The sequence below is a fragment of the Rutilus rutilus genome, assembly GCF_951802725.1.
Source record: "Rutilus rutilus genome assembly, chromosome: 25".
Taxonomy (NCBI): Eukaryota; Metazoa; Chordata; class Actinopteri; order Cypriniformes; family Leuciscidae; genus Rutilus; species Rutilus rutilus.
Window position 1 is genome coordinate 13,048,792 of NC_140229.1, and position 21,762 is coordinate 13,070,553.

At 36.8% G+C, this 21,762-nt stretch overlaps 1 protein-coding gene across 2 annotated transcripts in view; it reads left to right on the forward strand.

Moving 5' to 3' along the window:
* alcama (activated leukocyte cell adhesion molecule a) overlaps positions 1-21,762 on the forward strand; it is a 68,541-nt gene that overhangs the window by 31,019 nt on the left and 15,760 nt on the right. For both annotated transcript variants that reach the window (XM_084400208.1, XM_084400207.1), the window contains exons 2-3: positions 20,897-21,003; positions 21,174-21,393. In XM_084400208.1, the coding sequence (XP_084256334.1) occupies positions 20,897-21,003; positions 21,174-21,393 (327 nt within the window). The remainder of the gene's footprint in view (positions 1-20,896; positions 21,004-21,173; positions 21,394-21,762) is intronic.

Sequence of the window (21,762 nt, forward strand, 5' to 3'; positions counted from 1 at the left end):
GTGCACTTACCTGCCTTCCATGACTGCTGGACAGGTTTTTTTTATGGCCATGTTCTTTGCTCTGCTCTTGTTTTCCTCAGCATGCGTATATATGCGTGCATTTTCATTTCCTCCTGGGCCTTGAGAGTGGTATGCTTCCCTGTGAAGAGAGCAGATAAAAGGAGAGGGAAGAATCACTAGAGCCATTTTGACTGATTCCAAAAGCTGTCCTCTGACTCTTCAAAGATCCTCAAATTTTTATGCACTAGAGTCTTTTTTCACATGTAGTGTAGAGGCTGAGCCATTCCATCCACTGTGTGCTTTCAATAGATGAACCTCACCCACACCATAGAAACAGGACACATGCTGCTATTTGTTCTGTTTTATGGTGCATGTAACTGCAATATTAAGTATGTTTTACATGGTAACCATGAGGTTTTAGTCAGTTTTCAATTGGAATGAGACAAAATGGAGGTGGCGCTTAAGCTTGTGCTCTTTTTAAGCTGGCACGTGTCGCTGACCAATCAGAGGTGATTTATTTTCATAACCAATCAAATGGCATTTAGCTTTTATGTGGTCAAAGAGGCTTTGCAACAAAACTTCAAGCTGAGAAAGGACACATTTTATTGATAAATTAATGTCATTTTATTTCAGTAACATTAAAGTAAATTAAAGTACACAATCACCTCAACATGTTGTGCATGCTAGATTGCAAGCAAAGCTTGCTGCCTTATTGCGTACTATGAATAAATTGCATCATTACTATTAAATTTTTTAGTTTATTTTTAGTAAAAAAAACAACATCCACATTTGGATAAGGTGAATGTGATTCTCTTTAACAAGCTCCACCTGCCATTGCAAAGAAGATATCAAAATGAAAAAAGCAAAGGAAAGAGATGGGACATGGGAGCGGTTTCAGGCTGACGCACAATGCTCAGTTAATTTGCTTCTTTCTTTTTTGTTCCTCCGTGTGACTGTTTCAGTCTCTGCTTTTTGGCGCTGTTGTGTTTGGATGCTATGATAATTGGATTTTTGTTCTGTTGTGGCAAACGGAGTTCTGTCAAATTGTTTTCTCTGAATGAGAAATTTGATAAATTCAGCAGAGAAACTTGGTGACTTGTGTGTGTGTGCGTGTGTGTGTGTGTGTGTGTGTGTGTGTGTGTGTGTGTGTGTGTGTGTGTGTGTATGCAATAGTTCAGAGTGTTGTTACTGTATGTGTTACTGAAAAGTGGAGAGAAGCTCAGCAATCCTTGACATTTCAGCATTCAAGATTACCTTTTTACCTTTAAAAACGTTCATTTTCATTGACATTTTCCATGTGTCACCTGTATGGTCACTCAATTGTACATGGCAGGTAATTGCAACACTATTCAAGTAATGTTTAATGATTTTTTTATTTTTTTTTATTTACTTGCTACAGTTGGTATGTTGCTTCCTTTTTCAACTACCCTCAGCAATACTTATCATTTGAATAATGGCTGAGGAGTCTGATGGAATTTTTTTTTAACCTTTTACTACAGTTGAATGTAAAATTTGTTTGTACAGAACCCCTTAGAGACACCTAAAAATCCTTTAGTGTTACAAAAGAATAACACTAAATACAAAACAATTTTTTTTTTTTTTTTTTTTCGGTAAACAACTCTCTCTAGAAAGGTCTGATTACAATGCTGTTCATAATTACCGTGGCTGCTTCCTTTCGCTCATTTGGGTTTGTAAACAGAGAGTCAGTCTCCAAAAATACCTTCTTTTTTGGGTTAATTAACAGCATGCTTAAAATAAAGATTGCCAATATGAAATTGACTGTAACAGGATATTTAAACATTTAGGATGGGAATTATACATTGTATGCAAAACTGTTTTGTTTTTCAATTTCGAAAGTAATGATAACTTGCAGTTTAGTAAGTGAATCCAGTATTGATTAGGTAAACGCTCTCACTGATTCAGTGAGTTTATTCCGTTAAGAATTTGTGTTTCAAACCAGTAACTTGTGAGTCGGTTAATAAACAGAACTGCAGTCGGCTTTGCGAAAGAACATTGTAGCCGGAGCTACTTCTCTCTGTTTATGTCTGCCTCAGGTATTGCGCTACTCCCCAGTGGTACGCCCCTAACCAGTCTAAAATAGTCCGAATATAAACACTTATTATAGGCGTACCATAGTGATTCAGGATAAGACAAAAACACGGTTTGGAAAATGGATTCATGATGTACTCGCTTATTATATACATTTTTGAACACAAAAAAGTTATGCACTGCAGCTTTAAATGAACTGCTCATTTGTCATTTGCCAATGAATTGGACTATAGCTGCACTGTATGGTGTAAAATCACTAAAAATAACTCTTCATAAGAGTAATTTGTTCTTAAATCAAACATTGGTTGCGATGTATGGCTGGGTTAATTAAAAAGAACCATTCATAAGAGTCATTATTTAGTTTTTTTGGACTACACTGCTCACACTGTATGTTTTGTCTGTGAGTGAACTTAATAGAAATACATGATTTCTTAACATTATTTTGCAACACCATAGGACAAAACACTGAAACTTCAGCGGCCTTGATGACATCAGCTGAAAAGGAAATTCGGTAACACTTTATATTACGACCCGCAAACAACTGCGTAAGTAAACCGAAATTACGGTGTACGTTTTTGTAATTATAGTGTACTTCCGTGTAGGTATAAGGGAACAATATGTTAAGTTTTGGGTAATAAAGGGGTAACAAGCAGATATACAACCTGCAAAGAACTTCGTAAGTAAACCGAAATTACGGTGTACGTTTCTGTAATTATAGTGTACCTCCGTGTAGGTATAAGGGAACAATATGTTAAGTTTTGGGTAATAAAGGGGTACAACCAGATATACAAGCAAATTATTTATAATGTAATTATTTTAAAACTAACAGGTACCTATTCTGTTAATATATTCCAGGCAAAAATTGTACGTCTGTTGTATATAAAAGTTTTTATCACATTTCTGGCAAAATATGTTCTTGTGCAATTTAGTTACAGGGTAATTTTGACATCTGTGGGTTGTAAATTAAACTTATATATATATATATATATATATATATATATGGCTGTATGTAAGCACAGTATGATACAAATTGAATCTGAAACAATTTTATAAACAGCTGATTTCGAAAAACATTGTCAATGCTATTTATTGGCTTTTCTTACTAAACTACTTAACGTTAAGCCTACATTACTTGTTACATAGTAAGTAATGTGTTACTTTGTTGTTTGAGTATACTGTAGAAAAGACAATGTTTTATTAAGATGAAAAAGTGTTTTGAATTGTTTTTGTAAAATAAAAGTCAGAAATTAAATGGGATCCTTTATTGTATATTTACTGCACTTACCCTGTAACTACACAGAACAAGGGGGTAACAAGCTCCACTTTAATTTACAGCCCGCAGGAGTTACACTTACCCTGTAAATACAGTTGAAACGGGTAACAAACACTACTTACTATGTAACAATACGAAACAACACTATTTGCACAGTAATTAAAGAGAAAGGTACTCGTATAAAAAAAAAAAAAAAAAAAAACTTTTAATTACACAGTATATTTGCCCTGACATTTAAGTGTTATTGCAATACAATGTGATAAGGTAAGTACTAAGTACTACATGGTATGTTCTAAATTAAAATCATAGCAGAAACTATTTTTTTTGGCTTAACGTTAAGTAGTTTAGTAAGAAAAGCCAATAAATAGCATTGCCAATGTTTTTCGAAATCAGCTGTTTATAAAATTGTTTCAGATTCAATTTGTATCATACTGTGCTTACATACAGCCACATATATATATATATATATATATATATATATATATATATATATTATATATAAGTTTAATTTTACAACCCACAGATGTCAAAATTACCCTGTATCTAAATTGCACAAGAACATATATTGCCAGAAATGTGATAAAAACTTTTATATACAACAGACGTACAATTTTTGCCTGGAATATATTAACAGAATAGGTCCCTGTTAGTTTTAAAATAATTACATTATAAATAATTTGCTTGTATATCTGGTTGTACCCCTTTATTACCCAAAACTTAACATATTGTTCCCTTATACCTACACGGAGGTACACTATAATTACAGAAACATACACCGTAATTTCGGTTTACTTACGAAGTTCTTTGCAGGTTGTATATCTGCTTGTTACCCCTTTATTACCCCAAACTTAACATATTGTTCCCTTATACCTACACGGAAGTACACTATAATTACAAAAACGTACACCGTAATTTCAGTTTACTTACGCAGTTGTTTGCGGGTCGTAATATAAAGTGTTACCGGAAATTCATTTAGAGGTGCAAGTTTAGTTGCAAGTTTACAATGACTAATGGACAAAGATCAGAAATGTCTATTAGGAAAGTAAATAGGGTCAGTTTCGATTTGACTTTAAGGTCCTATGCAACTTTTCTCATCATCTGGATTCATTGTAGATGTATACCTTCTCCATTACCTTTGACACCTATTGGCATAATCCTGATGTCAGGGCTATTTGACTAGAATACATTTGAATAGAAAATAGGGCAAGTGGTAAGGAGTGCAAAGGTTCAGAACTTCCTTAAGCCGGGCGGAAAGTTGCGTTATGTGTACACAGAAGCTGAATGAATGCCTCCCTTGAGAGTGTTTTGGCATAGCAGAGTGGCCTCTGGATTAAAATGCTGGCCCATACCTCAGTGCAGAGACCAAACCTCTACTATCAATGGGATTGAAATATTTCAGTACAGACAGCACTGTAGTGAGCACTGTGAGTGCCAGCATTGATCTGAAACACCCAACAGAGACATAGAGACAGACTGAGTGGAGAAAGAGAGAGAAGAGGAGGAGCAAAGGAAAAGGAAAGCTGGTTGCATGATGATGCTTATCCCTATGAGAGTCCAGAAGCCCCGTGGTTTCTTTCACAGCACGTTCACTCTCTCGCACACTGCTGTTCCTCTCCTCTTTTCTCTATGTGCCCAATGAACAAAAACAACCCTTATTTCTAGTTCGGCAAATTCTTCTCCCTTCTTTCCCCCACACATCGATGTCAGCCCTAACCCAACGTTGATTTCCAAGGTAGTGCAACTGAAAAATGTTTGCATTGATTTATTTTTGCATGGGAGTGGCTCTCTAGAGTCTGCTGCCCAAGGTTGCACAAACCTATGATATCACAGTACTCATAAGTCTCAGAAATCGTATTGACTCATATAATAGTTATTTGTCCCGTGTTGCTCAATTTGTTCTGTTATACAGCCCTCAAGGTTTTCCTATAGAAATTCTGTGATCTACTTGAATTGAGTAAGTTTGTTTGGTTAGCTCAGCGTGGTAGAAATTGCATCTTTCCTGCCAGATAAGCCCTTTCGGGCATGTGTTGCTGGCAGTGCTATTGAGAAACTGACTCTAACGTGGTTAGGGCAATTATACTGAGTTTCTCGCTCTTTCACGTCCATGTCGCTGTACCTCAGACTTCCTGCCACCTGTTCAGTGAAGCACAAGCTGTGCATGGAGATGAACTGTGTCTTTCTGCGTGTCTTTTTTTTTTTTTTTCTCTTTCTCTCATTGCCTATACACATCAGGTGTTACAGGTGTGATCGTGCAAATCTCACAATCAGGTCACATTGTTCCCTAAAGCAGGGGTCCCCAACCCCCGGGGTGCGGACCGGTACCGGTCCGTGGGACATTTGGTACCGGGCTGCACAGAAAGAATAAATAACTTACCGTATTTTCCGGACTATAAGTCGCTCCGGAGTATAAATCGCATCAGTCAAAAAATGCGCCATGAAGAAGAAAAAACATATATAGGCTAAGTCGCATTTATTTAGAAATTTATTTCACAAAAAAAACAAACATTTACAGACATTTACAACATTTCATTACTGTGTAACATTGTATACTGTTTTACATTGGATACATTCTCAATGGTGATTCGCATTACTGTAATACAATAAAAATACTGCAATACATTATTTTCGGTGTATAAATTCTTGCATGCATAAATTACAATTATATGAAATTGCATTATGGTAATGAGAAATTTGGGAGAAAAATGTGGTTACATTTTAAAATTCTAATTTCTAAAGCTGTCAATTTCACAAAAAATAAGATAATTAAATTGCACAAACAAATGCAAATTACAAGACAGTATAAATAAAATAATAACATTTTATATATATATATATATATATATGTGTATATTAGGGCTGTCAAAAGATTAATCACGATTAATCGCATCCAAAATAAAAGTTTGTGTTTACATAATTTGTGTGTGTACTGTGTATAATTATTTTGTATATATCAATACACACACATGCTTGTATATATTTAAGAAAAATGTGTAATTTATATATAAAAAAATTATATTTATATATAATATAAATTATATATAAATATATACAGTATATGTATGCAAATATTTATTAAATATATACATGCATGTGTGTGTATTGATATATACAAAATAATTATACACAGTACACACACATATTATGTAAACACAAACTTTTATTTTGGATGTGATTAATCGCGATTAATCTTTTGACAGCCCTAATATATATATATATATATATATATATATATATATATATATATATATATATATATAATAACAATATGATAACCAGTGTTTTGCCAGTATATCTCTTTTAATTCTTTTAATAACTGTATCCACTGTACGTCCGACTGGTGTTTTGCCAGATGAGAAGTTTATTCTATTTATCATCTTTTTACTACTTTAATTCATTTTACTCTTATTCATTTTATAACTGTATCATTTATCTCTTTTAATTCCTTTTAAAACTGTTTTAATTTCCCTTGCTTTTATTTTGTGCTTATATGCAAAACACTTTGATAAAGCATGTTGATTAACCGTTTTAATTTTCCTTGCTTTTATTTTGTGATTATTTTTTATTCCTTTCTATGCAAAGCACTTTGAATTGCCATAGTGTATGAAATGTGCTATATAAATAAACTTGCCTTGCCTATATTCAGTGCTTTCATCTGCTACATGTCTTGGTATTGTTTTTACTTAGGGGCTTCTTGTTATTAGTTTTATTAATTGGCATATACAATTATTCAATAAAAATGTGTAATTTTACCTATTTTGATATTGGAAAGAATATAGGCATCTAATTAGAATAAATACCTCAGGTTTCGTGAGATTCAACCCAATAGACGCCCTGGGTGTTACAAGCCCTATCGTGTAGCATACCACGTTTAACTATGTGACCATCCTGGAATGTTTGGAAGCAACAGGTACGTTTCCCAGCTGTTAAAAATTCACATCGTTATGAAATTTGTCCTTGCAATGCACCGAATAAGGGCCATATCCCCACCTCACCTTAACGCCTTGGGCTACGTTTGTGTGCTTAGAAAATAAGCAGCATACTCTCAAAAGAAGCACCTGTCTTAATAATAGCAACACGTATTCCTGTTCCAGTCTCAAACTCTCAACCTTCACTTCAGTGCATACTGATGTCTATTATAAGAGGTCTAGTCAGACACAAGTAGGTCTCCATGGTCCACTGCAGGGCTTGCATTTGTTTAAGTGGGTTGTTGAGTCAGTCTGTCTGCACAGTACTGCGTTAAAGGTGAGAAGAGAACTGCACTGAAGACACCACTGACTCACTTCACTAATCAGTCAGAGGGGAACGTGTTTAGAACGAACTACGCTTCCTGTTACTTCCATTTATTTTTATGCATGTATTGTTTTGGTGCCTCATTCACTAAAGAATTTATGCTATTCATGAAACCGACAAAAATCTTGGAGTACGCAATTAGCAAGGTGCAATTCCCAATCTTCTGAGTCTTGATTTGATTTGATTTGATTCAATCATTTGCTTGTGACACTGAATCACACTCTTTCAGTTCATTAAAAAATCATTTGTTTATGAATCAGCCTACACTGTAAACATTATGTTTTGATTTGCTATAAAGAACTGGCTCATACGAGTTATTTGTTTGTGTACCGACAACTCTAAATCATGCTGTATGTTTTTAATTCCCTAAAAATAACCTTTTCACAAGAGTCAGTTGTTCGTGAATCGGGCAACAGTGGTTTTACTGTCTGATTGCTTTTGCATGGAGCTATGAGGAACTCGGCAGAAAGATTCTTGGAATTATTTAGTCTTTTTATAGCATTAAATTCAAATCAGACTGCAGACTCACATTCAATTCCGGTAAAATACGATTTCTTTTGTCATGTAACCGAAGATTCATCAGTGGAGGAGTGCCCGAATCATCCTTTTAAAACTGTGTATGTCTGATATGCCTAATTTTACCTTTCATTTGATGAACGTTTGATGAATAATTGTTGCCATGATCAATAGAAACTTTACATAAGCACCTCTTTGGAATTAATTACGCTTTCTGCTTACTTTTCGCCAGGAAAATAGCTGAAAAGAATGACAATGGCATAATTAAATACAACACTATATCTGCACATTTAGCGGCTACTTAAACTGGATTGCGGTTGTTTGGTGAATAATATACAGTTTGTTGTGGCAAATAAGTGGTCTAACCATTTAGTGAATCCTCCACTAAAAACGGTGGAGAGAGAGACAGAAGTTGTGCATGGATGAGGCAGCCATCCTCTGAGAGTTTCTGCTCTTCATTTCATCAAGTCAATTATTTCAGCACTCCAGGCTCTGTGCCCGTCCGCTCCTGAAAGCCTGGGCCATGGATGGGTCAATTAGCCTGCTTGCACCACCAGAGGACCTCTACAAGGAGCCAGACGAGAAAAAAAAGATGCTCTGATTTCTTCGCCTGCCTGCGGTGTAATGAAGACTTCCCTAATAAAGGCAGTGCCCTTGACTGAGCCGCACACTTTCAGTATACCTACTGTTCGCTTCTGAGCACGTAGTCACGTCGGCGTGTGTTTGTGTGCTTCATTACTCTGCGTGTGCCGGCTGTCTTAATCAATTACTTCTTGCTTGTTAACAGCACTGGGGACCAGATTCAGTGGGCGAGGGGCATTGATCCCCAGTTCGCATTTGCATTGTAAACGGATTGTTCTCGTTCTTGACCAGACTACGGTCGCATTGTAACTTCTCTGGATCAGGTCATTAACCGATCACTTACTTTCTCGCTCCATGCTCCGACATGCCATGATGGACGGGAACTCTTTTAGAGCATAGTTGTACATTGCCATTAGAGTGTCTTCATCCACAGGAAGCTCATAAGAGTCTTAATCTCTCTCTCCACTTCCCTCATTATTATTTCATGTGGTTAGTCAGAAACGAGAGGTATTATGTTGACAGCATGATGGTTTTAGGCTAATGGATTGGCTTGTTGAAAAAGCAGAGTCAAGTTAATAGTATAGACGCTGCTCTGCCAAAAGCAGATTTCCTCTTGTCAGTGTGGAGGAAGTTGTTTTAGATGGTGTTTATTAGACTGCTGAAGGCAATGTTCCTCCTCAGCAAATGTCATTAATGGCCATCTTGCGCTAGTCGTAGAGGAAGGCCAATTATCACTGTGCGCTGTGATCCCTGAATGTGTTTTTCCATATGTCTTAATGAAAACAGTACACAGAGGCACTGTGCAGTGGTCGATTCAACTCTTATGGGGTTGCAAATTTATTGGAACACAATCAAACAATCAATTTACTGCTTCTAGAGTATTGGCTCTCATCCTGAACAAAAAAAAGTTTTGCTTGGGTCCTCAGAACAAATATTTGCACATTTCTTAGAGGGAAGTCACAGAGCTCTGCCCTGCTGAAAAGACATTGCTGGTTTGCTGCTCTTGCCACCAGACTTCTTAAAGGAGAACTCCGGTAAATTTTAACATTGAGCTCATTTTTTTGTACATTTGGAGTGCTGTCAGTACAGAGAACAACGACAAAAATCGGTGTTGCCTACACAGTGTTATCCTCTTTTTAAAATTTGCACCCTGTTGACTTCAATGGGGCAAGTTTTAAACCTGCTTTTAGCCTCTTAACATCCTTGATGTGTCATTACAAGTGCACAGGTCAAGTGAGTGATTCCTTCTGAGTGAACGCGGGTGAATCTGACTGCAGTAGATGTGAAAGAAATATATAAAAAACGATGTTTATTCAGCCAGCGCACATACCTGTATTTACATCCTGTTTTCGGTCGAAGTCCACAGTAATCGATTGTCGAGTTCACGCGCATAGGTTTAGTGCCTATGATCACGCGCGTGAACTCGACAATCGACTACTGTGGACTTCGACCGAAAACAGGATGTAAATACAGGTATGTGCGCTGGCTGAATAAACATCATTTTTATTAATATCTTTCACATCTACTGCAGTCAGATTCACCCGCGTTCACTCCAAAGGAATCACTCACATGACCTGTGCACTTGTAATGACACATCAAGGATGTTAAGAGGCTAAAAGCAGGTTTAAAACTTGCCCCATTGAAGTCAACAGGGTGCAAATTTTAAAAAGAGGATAACACGGTGTAGGCAACACCGATTTTTGTCGTTGTTCTCTGTACTGACAGCACTCCAAATGTACAAAAAAATGAGCTCAATGTTAAAATTGACCGGAGTTCTCCTTTAACTTGCTTAAGTAGTACTAAGATCAACCAGCTTCACCAGAAAGCAAGCTTAACCAGCACTAACCATCCTAAAACAATTCTAGAAAGTCTTTAAAAAAAAAAGATTAATTTTCCTCATAACAGATAAACAATTTAGGATTGACAGATTGACTAAACAGAGTAAATAAGCGTGAGAGCGTAATTCCAAAAAAGCGCCGGTCTGCATGTGATCTACTGACAATGTGCAAATTAAAGAACACAGATGCAGGAAGGTTTTCATTTCCATGATGACCAATACAATCTACCAGTAGCTGGTTTAAGACATGCTTTTTTTGGGCGGTAAATAATGGCGCAAATACCAGTAGATTGACTACCATAAATCACCTTACATGATTCATTTTAATACTCTCCTCCCATATATGTTGCGTCTGAAAGGGAAACTCCTACAAATGCATATCCAATAAGGTCAGCCACAAAAATGTTCATGCCTTTTCGGCGCAAATTTTTCACGGCATGTCTTTAGTAAATCCTGACCGCATTTTTTTTTTACGCCAAAAGGGGGGTTGCGCTGTCGCAAGCTAATAGAAAATCTGGCCTTTAGTCTACAAAAATCACGTGACTGTTTTCATTAAGACAGAACACACAAGCAATGCCCTGGCAACCACCCAGAACACCCTAGCAACTACTTAGCAATGGCCCTAGCTAACACCTCACAACCAACTACTTCATAGTGCCTCTGCATACTATTTCCAATTAGAAAGAATACTTTATCAACCACCCCAGAGTACTCTATCAATCATACAGCCCAGTCTAGCAACCACCTAGTAGATATCCAACCAGAAAATGTAGATTAGATAAATGTAGTTTAGAACATAAGTCTACAGTATCTGCTCTAGGTAGTCTTTAGCTGTGCAAGCTGTTCTAGTTGGTTTGTGGTCAACCAGACTGGAACAGCTAGAAACAAGCTACCATGTTTCAAAACATAGTTACTATGTATTTAACTTCCATCTGGAAGGATTTTTCAACAGGGAAATCATCTCGGTAGCAAATAGCAAATTGCTAATTTGTTGAGAGAGACTCCCAGTTCACAAACATTTCAGTAGCTGCACTGCAGTCTTCAGAGGCAATGGATCCCAGTTAAAGTCTGGACTCTAAAAGAGAGAAGAGGGAAAGCAAAAAGAGTTGAACAAATAGCCCCTCTGACAATGCTCTTTCCCTGCACTGTAATTGCTGTCGCCCATCACAAAGATGATTACATCCACGCCTATCTAATGCTAACACTCTCGACACAGCTCACTAAAACAGCTGCTTTATGCATGGCCATTGCTGTTGATGGGCCGTTGACAGCAAAGAGCACTGCCGCTCAATGCCATTTTAGAGATGGAATAATGGCTAGCTTAACAAAATAGTGAGGAACGTTAAAAAAGGTTAAAAAAGACAAAAGCATCCAGTCAAATTAAAGTGATGATTATCTGCTTTTTTTAACTTTTTGGATGGGCAACCAATGAGCATAAATGTGGGTGATTTGGCAATGACTGTTCTTTTCAGGGGATCCAGATATGCAGATGTACTGGACAAATCCCTCAATTAAGCTGAACAAACTACTTACTGATGAGACAGATGGTGGCGCAAACCTCAACTGATGTGTTCCATTGATGTGCATATGGTTTACCTTCGTAATTAGGGTACCGTATTTAATAAGGATGCAGAGCACTGAGTGGTGTGACTTTTTTTTTTTTTTTTGATTAGTGACAAAAAAATTGTCAAATTATGCCATTGCCTTTTTTTTCTTTTTTTTTTTTGACTTGATTAGTGATAGACTAAAAAAAATATATATTTTTTTTTTATACAGTAGCTTGTGTATAGTATAACATTATTATTATTATAATATTATAAAATTATTCTATATTTCATACAATTTAACACATATATCTGCCACATACCAGCTGTCGGCCATATAATTTAACCTAAACTTCTAAGCTTGATGCTGGATAAGTTTCGATATTCTGGGACAAAAATAAAGTAGAAAAATCACAAAGTCTTGCTATTTCTGTGTGAATTTTTATCTGTGGATGTTTACCTGTTAGAAAAAAATTAGTATTCTTCTGTCGGTTAATACCACCATAATTTTCGTGTGGATCCATGGCTCTGGGCAGGCAATAATATTTGATTTAGAAGATGAACAGACTTGCATTAGAAGAGATGAAAGCACCTAGCCAATGCAAACACTATGTGTTTATTAGCGCTGGTGCTCAGAGGCCCTTAGCTGCTAGATCAGGCTCAACACGCTATAGGCACAGAATTCTTAATCACACATTTTTTGCAAAACTTCTTCCTGCAGTGGATTCTGGTTCACTGTAGGCTTGTTGTGTTTGGATTGTGGAGGCAGTTTATATGAAGGATCAGTAATAATATATTTAATCGAGCTGCAGGTCAAACCTGCGGACTACCTCTCAGTACCTAGCTGTGTCTCTCCATGCGTAGTAATGTACTCCGTCTTCCGCTCTCAATTAATGAGACTGTAGGAATATACCTATGTTAATTACTGTCTTCTTTAAATTCAAATCACTGAGTTCTCTATGAATGCATTTCTTGTACACTTTAAAAAAACAACACTTTTTTTAATTGAGAGAGTGTATGTCTAAGGTTAGTGTGATTAAATGCAGCAGATGGTTATAATATTGCATTATACAGTGCCCATTATTCAGTCGTCCTTTATATTGTTGTGTGTGTGTGTGTGTGTGTGTGTGTGTGTGTGTGTGTGTGTGTGTGTGTGTGTGTGTAGGTGGGTGGCCTGGTAAACCCTACATTACGAGGACAAAATGAGGACATTTGTTTTGGTCCCCATGAGGAAAACAGCTTAGAAATCATACTAAGGGATATTTTTTTCTGTGAGGGGTATGTTTAGAGTTAGGGGGTTAGGGTTAGGTAGTGTTTTTTGAAAATAAAAAAAAATGCAGAAAGTTTTCTGTGATGGGGAGGTTTAGGGGTAGAGTTAGTGTAAGGAGATAGAATACACAGTTTGTACAGTATAAAGATCATTATATCTATGGTGAGTCTGTGTTCAACTTCTGTGTGTATCATGTCTGAAGAGGGAGATTTGGGCTGTGTGGCTACAGGTTTCATTCAAGCTAAGAAGGAGTCAGTACTCGACAGCCACCCTGTACAAAAGCACATGCCCTGCTTGTTTGCTGCTGCCGCGTCTGAGGAAATCCATGCCTAATGGAATTCCAACCAATTACTGGCTTTAGTCAGAGCTTCATTAATTCCATCAAATCACCGGTCTGGATGCATTTCATTCACTTTACTTTAATTAGACAGGCCTTAAATCAATTAGAATCTGGGGCTGGCAGCAAAACACCACAATAGCACCCTTTCTGTAGGTTTTTATAGATTTGGAACTGCTGAAAACACTTCCCTTGGGATGTGCACAGCAAACACCAATACTTTTACATTAAATTCACATCATTATTGAACAAAAGATGGATTAAATTGGTAAATATCTGAACTTAAGTCCTGGAATAAATTCTGCTGTTAGTAAAACTTCTTCTTCTTCTTCTTCTTCTTCTTCTTCTTCTTCTTCTTCTTCTTCGTCTTCGTCTTCGTCTTCTTCGTCTTCGTCTTCGTCTTCTTCTTCTTCTTCTTCAAAAAAAAAGATCCAGCTTTAATAAGCACACTGAATACAAAATGTGATAAAAGTGTAACAAAATGGGTGTTATACTAATGGCTACAAGTCTGTATGGCAAATGGAGTTGCTGACCTTTTAATGTGTGTGTGTGTGTGACTGTGTGTATATGTATATATATATATATATATATAGGCATTTACTGTGTGTGTTCGGTGTGCAACATTGAGTTGAAAATGCTCTCATGTCACACAATGTTGAGAAAACAATGAACAGTCTGACCCATCTCTACATAGACCAAGAATTAAAAATACAGCTCCATCTTGACCCCCCCCAATATTGCACAGATCTAACAACTAAATACTACAGTGTGTGTTGTTTTGAAGTGTGTGTTGGAAAAGTGCATGTGAGCATTACCAGTTAACCATGCTCTGATCTTCCGCCAGCCTGAAGTCAACCCAGGTCTCCCTAGACGGGCCGAATAACTCCTAGCATATATGTATAGATTTATAGGTAGTTCTAGAATCACAGAAGCATATCTGACGTCAGCGCATTCTGACGGTTGGCAGGGAATGGTGGAACTGTCGAGTCGTATTCAAGGTGGCTTTATGCCCAGCAGGTTTTAAATTAAGGAGAATGTTGAAGTTACGAGACGGTGCCAAAAGCTCTTTCGACGGTCTGTTTGAGCGAAACCAGAGTAAGATAAACACTGAGTGCTTGTGAGAAGCTCCTTCAATCTGCTCTCGTGTTTAGCCACTAATATGTTTGGGTTTGATCATGGGCACGGCAGGCGCCGTTTGATGAATCGCAGGCTGTAGAGCGAAGCGGAGAAGGCATTGATTTCCCCAGTGCCAGTTCTTTTACCTCCCTCTCTCCTAGCTTTGCTGCTCTCTGTGAGGGGCTTTGGAATCCATGGAGCTGATTTAGAGGAACAAGAGAGTGCCGAGTATTCCAGCTGTCAAGCTCTAGTGCTGAGATTGGTGATCCGAGATAATTAGCGTTGTCACAATACCAGGATGTCAGTGAAATTTCACGATTCTCAAACCCACTTTAGATACAACAGCAACAAACTTATGCTAATGGACACATTTGACCTTTATTTAAGTATAAATACTGAACGCGACCCTCCAAAAGTTTGGGGTCAGTACGATTTTTCTAAAATAAATTAATACTTTTATTCAGCAAGACTCATTAAATGAATCAAAAGATACAGTAAATACTTTAATATGTTATAAAAGCTTTCTATTTCAAAAAACCACTGTTCTTTTGAACTTTCTATTCATCAAAGAATTCTGAAAAAATGGAGAAATGGCTGCTGAAAATTTTGTTTTGCCATCACAGTAATAAATGACATTAAAAAAAAAATATATATATATATATATATATAAAATTAAAAACAGGTATTATAAATTGGAATAATATTTCACAATATTACTGTTTTTACTGTATTATTGATCACATTAATGCAGCCTTGATGAACAGAAGAGGGACTTACCGACCCCAAACTTTTGAATGGTGGTGTATATCTGTATCATATCGGTTATCGTCAATATTACGTTTTTGTTGTTGTTGTTGTTGTTGTTGTTGTTTACAACAATAACTTAATAACACTTTTATAATGTCTTTTTATAGGCATTATAATATTGCAATGCCTAAATTCACTTGTAGCTTTTAAAACTATTGGTTTTAGTTTTTAAGATTTTATTTCAAATGTATTTAGACAAAATAATATAGAACTTTATATACAATATAGAATTTTTGGTATTGGCCATTTATTGATTTTTGTCTCCCTTAACATAAATATAATTAGTTATCATATTGGCCAAAATGTTATTAAATAAATTGTTTAATTCAAGTGAACAGCAAGTTATAAAAAAACAAAGCAGTTCAGCAGTGATGGTTTTCTGTTGTCAGATTTCTTCAGGCTGAAGCAGAAGGTATGTTGTTCACCATGGGAATGAAAACGGCATTCATTTGGGCGAATTTGTTTTAACAAAGGCAAAGAGAACAAAACATCTGAATAACAGTGCCAGGAAAGAGGCTACATTCTGCTGTGAAATTACCCAGTGGGAGCAAGTTGACCCTGAGGACAGTGCAAATGCTCAGCGAATATTAGCACTATTAGTTTGGCGAGCACAATAAAAGCACTTCAGACACAGTGAATCATCTCTACCTCTTCTGATGCCGCCCAAAGCACTTGTACTGGCCAGAGCTTATTCTTTTTGAATACAAACTTGCTGAAGATGCTTTTTTGTCCACACTAAACACTATAAACAAGTATTAGGTGTTGTTGACATTGAGATTGCTGGTGCGTATGCATTTATGTGAGCTCAAATATTTCCACGTCTTCAAGCAACATCACATTCTGCAAAAAAATGAAACACTTTTGATGAGATAGACCTACTCTTTGAATGGCCCAGTGTCCCAGCGAGAGATGTTTTGGGATGAAATTGGTTTCCTGCAGAGATTTTTTTTATTGAAGTCCAATCGCTCATCTTTGAGGTTTTGATAGTTCTGACAGAAAACGAATTGTCCGTGTTGGTTTGTTTTTATTCATCCAGCTGTAGCAAAAGCAGTGTGATACACGGCTCTCCCTCTTTTAACCAATGAATTTCTGTGACATTTCTGTTACTGTATATTATTTTATTTAATTTTTTTTATAGTCAATAAACACATTCAGCATAAATAGAAAGAAATATCAATTTAAATGCCCTTTTTAACTTTAGTTTTATTTCCATGACTTTTGCAAGTGTGAAAATTAGTGTTTTTATATGACTGTGGGAACCCTGGTGATAAGAGCTTTTTCTATCAGCGCACAAACAGTCATAGAGAAAGACTCTCTGCAGTGTGATAGATGTGGTCGCTGCGGGTTGTTTAAATAAGGTCGCCACCGACATTTCTGAAAACCAGAAACAACTCAGGCTTGATTTCATTTCAGACATGTCTGGTCTGGACTTTTTGACATGTATGCCAAATGCATTTGAATGCCTCCATTGGATGGCTGACTTTGACGTTCATGCATTAGAATGTTTTTTGTTAAGTTTTGTTAAAAACGCAAATGTAAGGTACTGTTCACTTAAAAATGAAAATTCTGTCATTTACTCATTTCTTTCTTCTGCTGAACACAAAGTAAGATGCTTTGAAGAATGTTGGGAACCAAACAGTTGATGAACCCCATTAACTTCCATATTATTTTTTTCCTACTATGGAAGTTAATGGGGTACATCAACTGTTAGGTAACCGACATTATTGATATCTCGTACTGTTCTGACTTAATACATTATGAGTTCTTAGTTTAGGTTTTATGGTCTGCAGTTATTCTCGTTTTTTTAAAGCAGGACTATTTTTACTTTGACAAACTTGAAAGCGCAATGCTTGTTGTGGGCCACTCAGCAAAAAAAAAAAACACTGTGAGACACGACACAGCAGAGGTTTGTCTGAATGTGTATTGCTTTACAGTAGCAGTGATGCTTCAAATTATGTTATTGATATTATAATATTGAAACGTGGGCATGTTTTAATTAATTTTGGAAACGAAATAAAATAGTCAACGTTAAAAATTGATTAGTCGTTATTGGATGACTACACGATAAATCATGACTGAAATCTAGTTTTCGAGTTCAGTTTAAGCTGGCCTGGTCTAGCATTTAAAACCTAAACCAGCAAATCAGACAACCAGGTTGGAAGACCAACTTACACCAGCAAACCAGTTTCAGCTAGTTTAAGCCGTTTCTTTCAACCGTGCAATCATGTTTTTGACAGGGTTTCAGAAGGGTTCATCCATTTGTGTTTAAACAGTCTTCTCTATATAACCCTCTTTCCTTGTCTTTATTCAATGTCAGAATCTTCCAGCAGATTATCTGTTGTCATGGTGCTTTTCCACCTGTGCAGGTATCACATGTCCGTGTGCTGTGATGTATTTTAGCACAGTCTGCTATCCAAACAGTGAATAGTCTTTAGATTAATGTAGACCCTGCTATGTACACAACGCTTTCCACACCTGTCCTTTTCGCCTGTCACCATCTCAGTTCTTCCACTGGATGTATTAATAGCTCAGAGCTTTTAGCAAAAAAAAATAAAAAAGGTCTCTCACTTCTGTTATATATTAGAACCTGTTCAAGAAAGAGTGACTGCCAAGCCTGTTTAAAGGAGTAGTTAATTCATAGATTAATATTCTGTCATCGTTTACTCAACCTCATGTCTTTTCAAACCCATATGCTAATTTTTTTTCCCTTTCAACACAAAAGGGGAATTTTGAAATGGCCATTTTCCATTAAGTTCATAGTGAAGATGTCTTGTCAATCCACAAAAAGGACAAAAAGTATGGAAACCTATTTCTGCATCAGAGTAAAAAAAAAATTTTTAAAGGTAATATTGCCGACTTCTTCACTAGGGGTGGGAATCACAGGGTACCTCACAATACGATACGATACAGGATACACGATACATAGCACATGGCTCACGATACCGAAAATATCACGATACAGCAATTCTGCGATTTATCAATATATTGCTAGACAATCCTATAATGATACATGATGTTAGAAAACAGCACAAAAAGTAAATGGCACATTTTAATAAAAAAAATTTTTTTAATGAGATCAGAGTGATGGCGTTGCAAGTGGCTTTGCACGTGTTTGGTATTACCTGTGCACTTAACTCTTACCGGCAGTACTCGGCATCTATTATTTTACTCACACTGCTGTCCGCTATCCCATTAAAAAACTCTTTTTCTTAAGCTAGTTAACATATGTTCACATTTCCCTCATTTATGTGTTGAGCGCCACCTGCATTGCTGGGAGCAGGGACATTTATTTAGAGCGCATTATTTTATTAATTAAAATAGAGAAGCAGATTTTTATGCTTTATTGTGACAGATTGAAACCATTATTTATAGTTCTAGATTTTTTAATGAAGAATTTTCTATACAAATGTTTATGTGGTTTTAAATATGTTAGGAGAAAGGCTTCTGAGTATCTATTAATATACTAATTTATGCGAGTAGGAAGAATAAGATTGAAGACATTTCAATGTGAAGATGTACTGATGTTTTTTCAAATTTAAATAAATCAAGGAGTAATTACAGATTTAAATTTAGTATGATTTGTCATAATTTGAAATGAAAAGGTGTAGTAGAGAGGTGTTATGTTTTGTTTGTGAAGGGACATTATTTTTGCAATGGGTTTGCAGTAAAGGAGTATTTTATGGTATTGTTTATAAATGCCGGTTTAAAGAGTGTTTTTTATTGTGTTTGTATATAAATGTGATTATTTTTTGGTGTATGTATATAAAGTGGCTTTATATTTTAGAACGCTATTTATTACAATTGCACCTTTAAATCATACAACTAGACTTTATATTACACAATTGCAAACTTTACATTTTGCAATTCCAACTTTATATTGCAATTTATATTCTTATTCTAAACTTTGTCTGGGGGGGAAGCAATAAAAAAAAATCCTTTTGTGTTCAACAGAACAAATAATAGCACACCGGTTTGGAACAACATTTTTTTTGTGAAATATTACTTTAGCCAACACATTGGCCATTGTGTGCGTATTGATTGCTTGTTTAATGCCGGTATTCCTGTATCCAGAGGCAGGTTGTGTAAAGTGAAATGCAGTCTCTGTGCAGATTAGTCTGTATTCAGTGGTTCAAAATGACCTGTTCTGCTGAATTGATGTGAGTGTGTATGTGTTTTCTAGTGTGTCTACTGTATATCGGTATTGTTTCTGCTTATCAGCTCTTTTGTCCTCTGCAGTGCAGCCACTCAGTCAATATTAAAACTGCTATCACAATGAAAAGTTGAGAATATGGGAAACAATCGCCCTGGAGGCAAGGCTGAATGTGTGCGTAAGAGCGGTTGCCTACAGCTAGCCTCTTCGGTTTGACCACAATTTGAACCTTCGTTGTTCGGGCTCTTTGATTAGTCTCTCTTGGAGACGGAGCGCTGATGGAAGTGGGCGGGCCGTGAAGTCCCTTCAGCCGTGACCTTTCAACCCCTTATACTGCTTTACCTAAATCCACCGTGCCACTGAACATGGGGCCTCATCACCATGACAACCTCACCAGGCCATTAAGAAAGGGCCCTGCAATCTTTAAGTACTAAGTTTTACTCAATACTCTGAGGAACTGTAGATTCAAGCTCCAATTCATACTGTTAATGTGCAAAAAATACCAGCTTTTTCGTGTCACACTGCCAACTCTTTTTGCGCTTCAGACTATAATCAACTGTTTGTGATTGTCAGCGCTTATCTGCGTAAGACAGTAGGATGTTTACAGAGCTCACCGGCACAAGTGACAAACAACGTTGTCGTGTCGGCAGAGGAATGATACCATGCAATCTATCAAACCAGATGACAATGTTCAGCTTCCACGTCTGTTATTTTATTCCGTGCCTAAATGTGCCGACAATTATGCATACATGCATGCACTCACTTCCCAAGAGAACATTTCAGACCTTTTTTGTTTGTTTGTTTTTTATGCAGAACTGCTGCATGCACGTAACTCCTCATCGGTGGCCTTGCATTGAACGTGCTTTTTGTTTTTTTCCGATTCTGCTAACACATCTAATTTAAAATTAAGATGCATAGCGTGCACATGTTTTGGGAATAATCAAAACAAGACCTATCCTCCCTCCCATTTCTTGTTGCTCTGTTTGGGAGATGAGATAATGCCCTGATGTTTTGTGTATGCACGCGTGTCGCATTTGACAGTAATTTCTGTCGATGCTTCACAGCCGCTCTGTTTGATACCAGCCCTGCATCTAAAACAGGATGTTCTTGTCTTGTATTTTCCAGGGAGCTGTATGCAGACAGTTATAGGTCTGTACGGTGAGACCATCGAAGTGCCATGCAACAATGGAAATAACAAGCCAGATGGCATTATTTTCACCAAATGGAAATATGTGAGTTTTGCTCTTCGCATCCTACTAAGCATCTGGGCTGTTACTCTGCCCTGTCTGGGTAGCCAAGCAATATACAGCTACTCTCACCATCATATTGATTTCTAATTGAATCTCTATAGGTGCTAAATGTGTGTTTGTCGGTTTGCTAATGGCCCTGTTATCTCGTTCAGGTGAAAGATGATGGCGCTCCCGGCGATCTACTCGTGAAACAGGCTTTGAAAGACCAGGCGACCGTGTCCGCCACGGACGGCTACAAAAGTAGGGTTAGCATCGCCGCTAACTCCAGCCTGCTGATCTCTCAGGGCTCTCTGACCGACCAGAGAGTCTTCACCTGCATGGTGGTGTCTTTTACCAACCTGGACGAATACCCTGTGGAAGTCAAAGTTTACAGTGAGTATACATAAAATCCACACTCACACAAAATGTTTAATAAATCAGAGTGGAGAATAAGATTATTCAAACACTGCTTTAGTCTACGATGAAACCGAATGTACTGTAAGCGTCAGATCTCAAATTGTATTGCAAAGTGGCTGTGGAGATGTCAGATATGGGGGAGAATGACGTGTGTAGCCTTGACATGCTTGCATGCTTTTAGATGGATATCAGAGAAATTGATAATGCACACTGTATTCCACCATAGATCAGAAAGATTGGCTGTTCTCTGGAATTTATTGTGCATACTTATATATATATATATATATATATATATATATATAAATATAAATGAGTTCAGTGAATGGCATACAGTTATCACTCAAG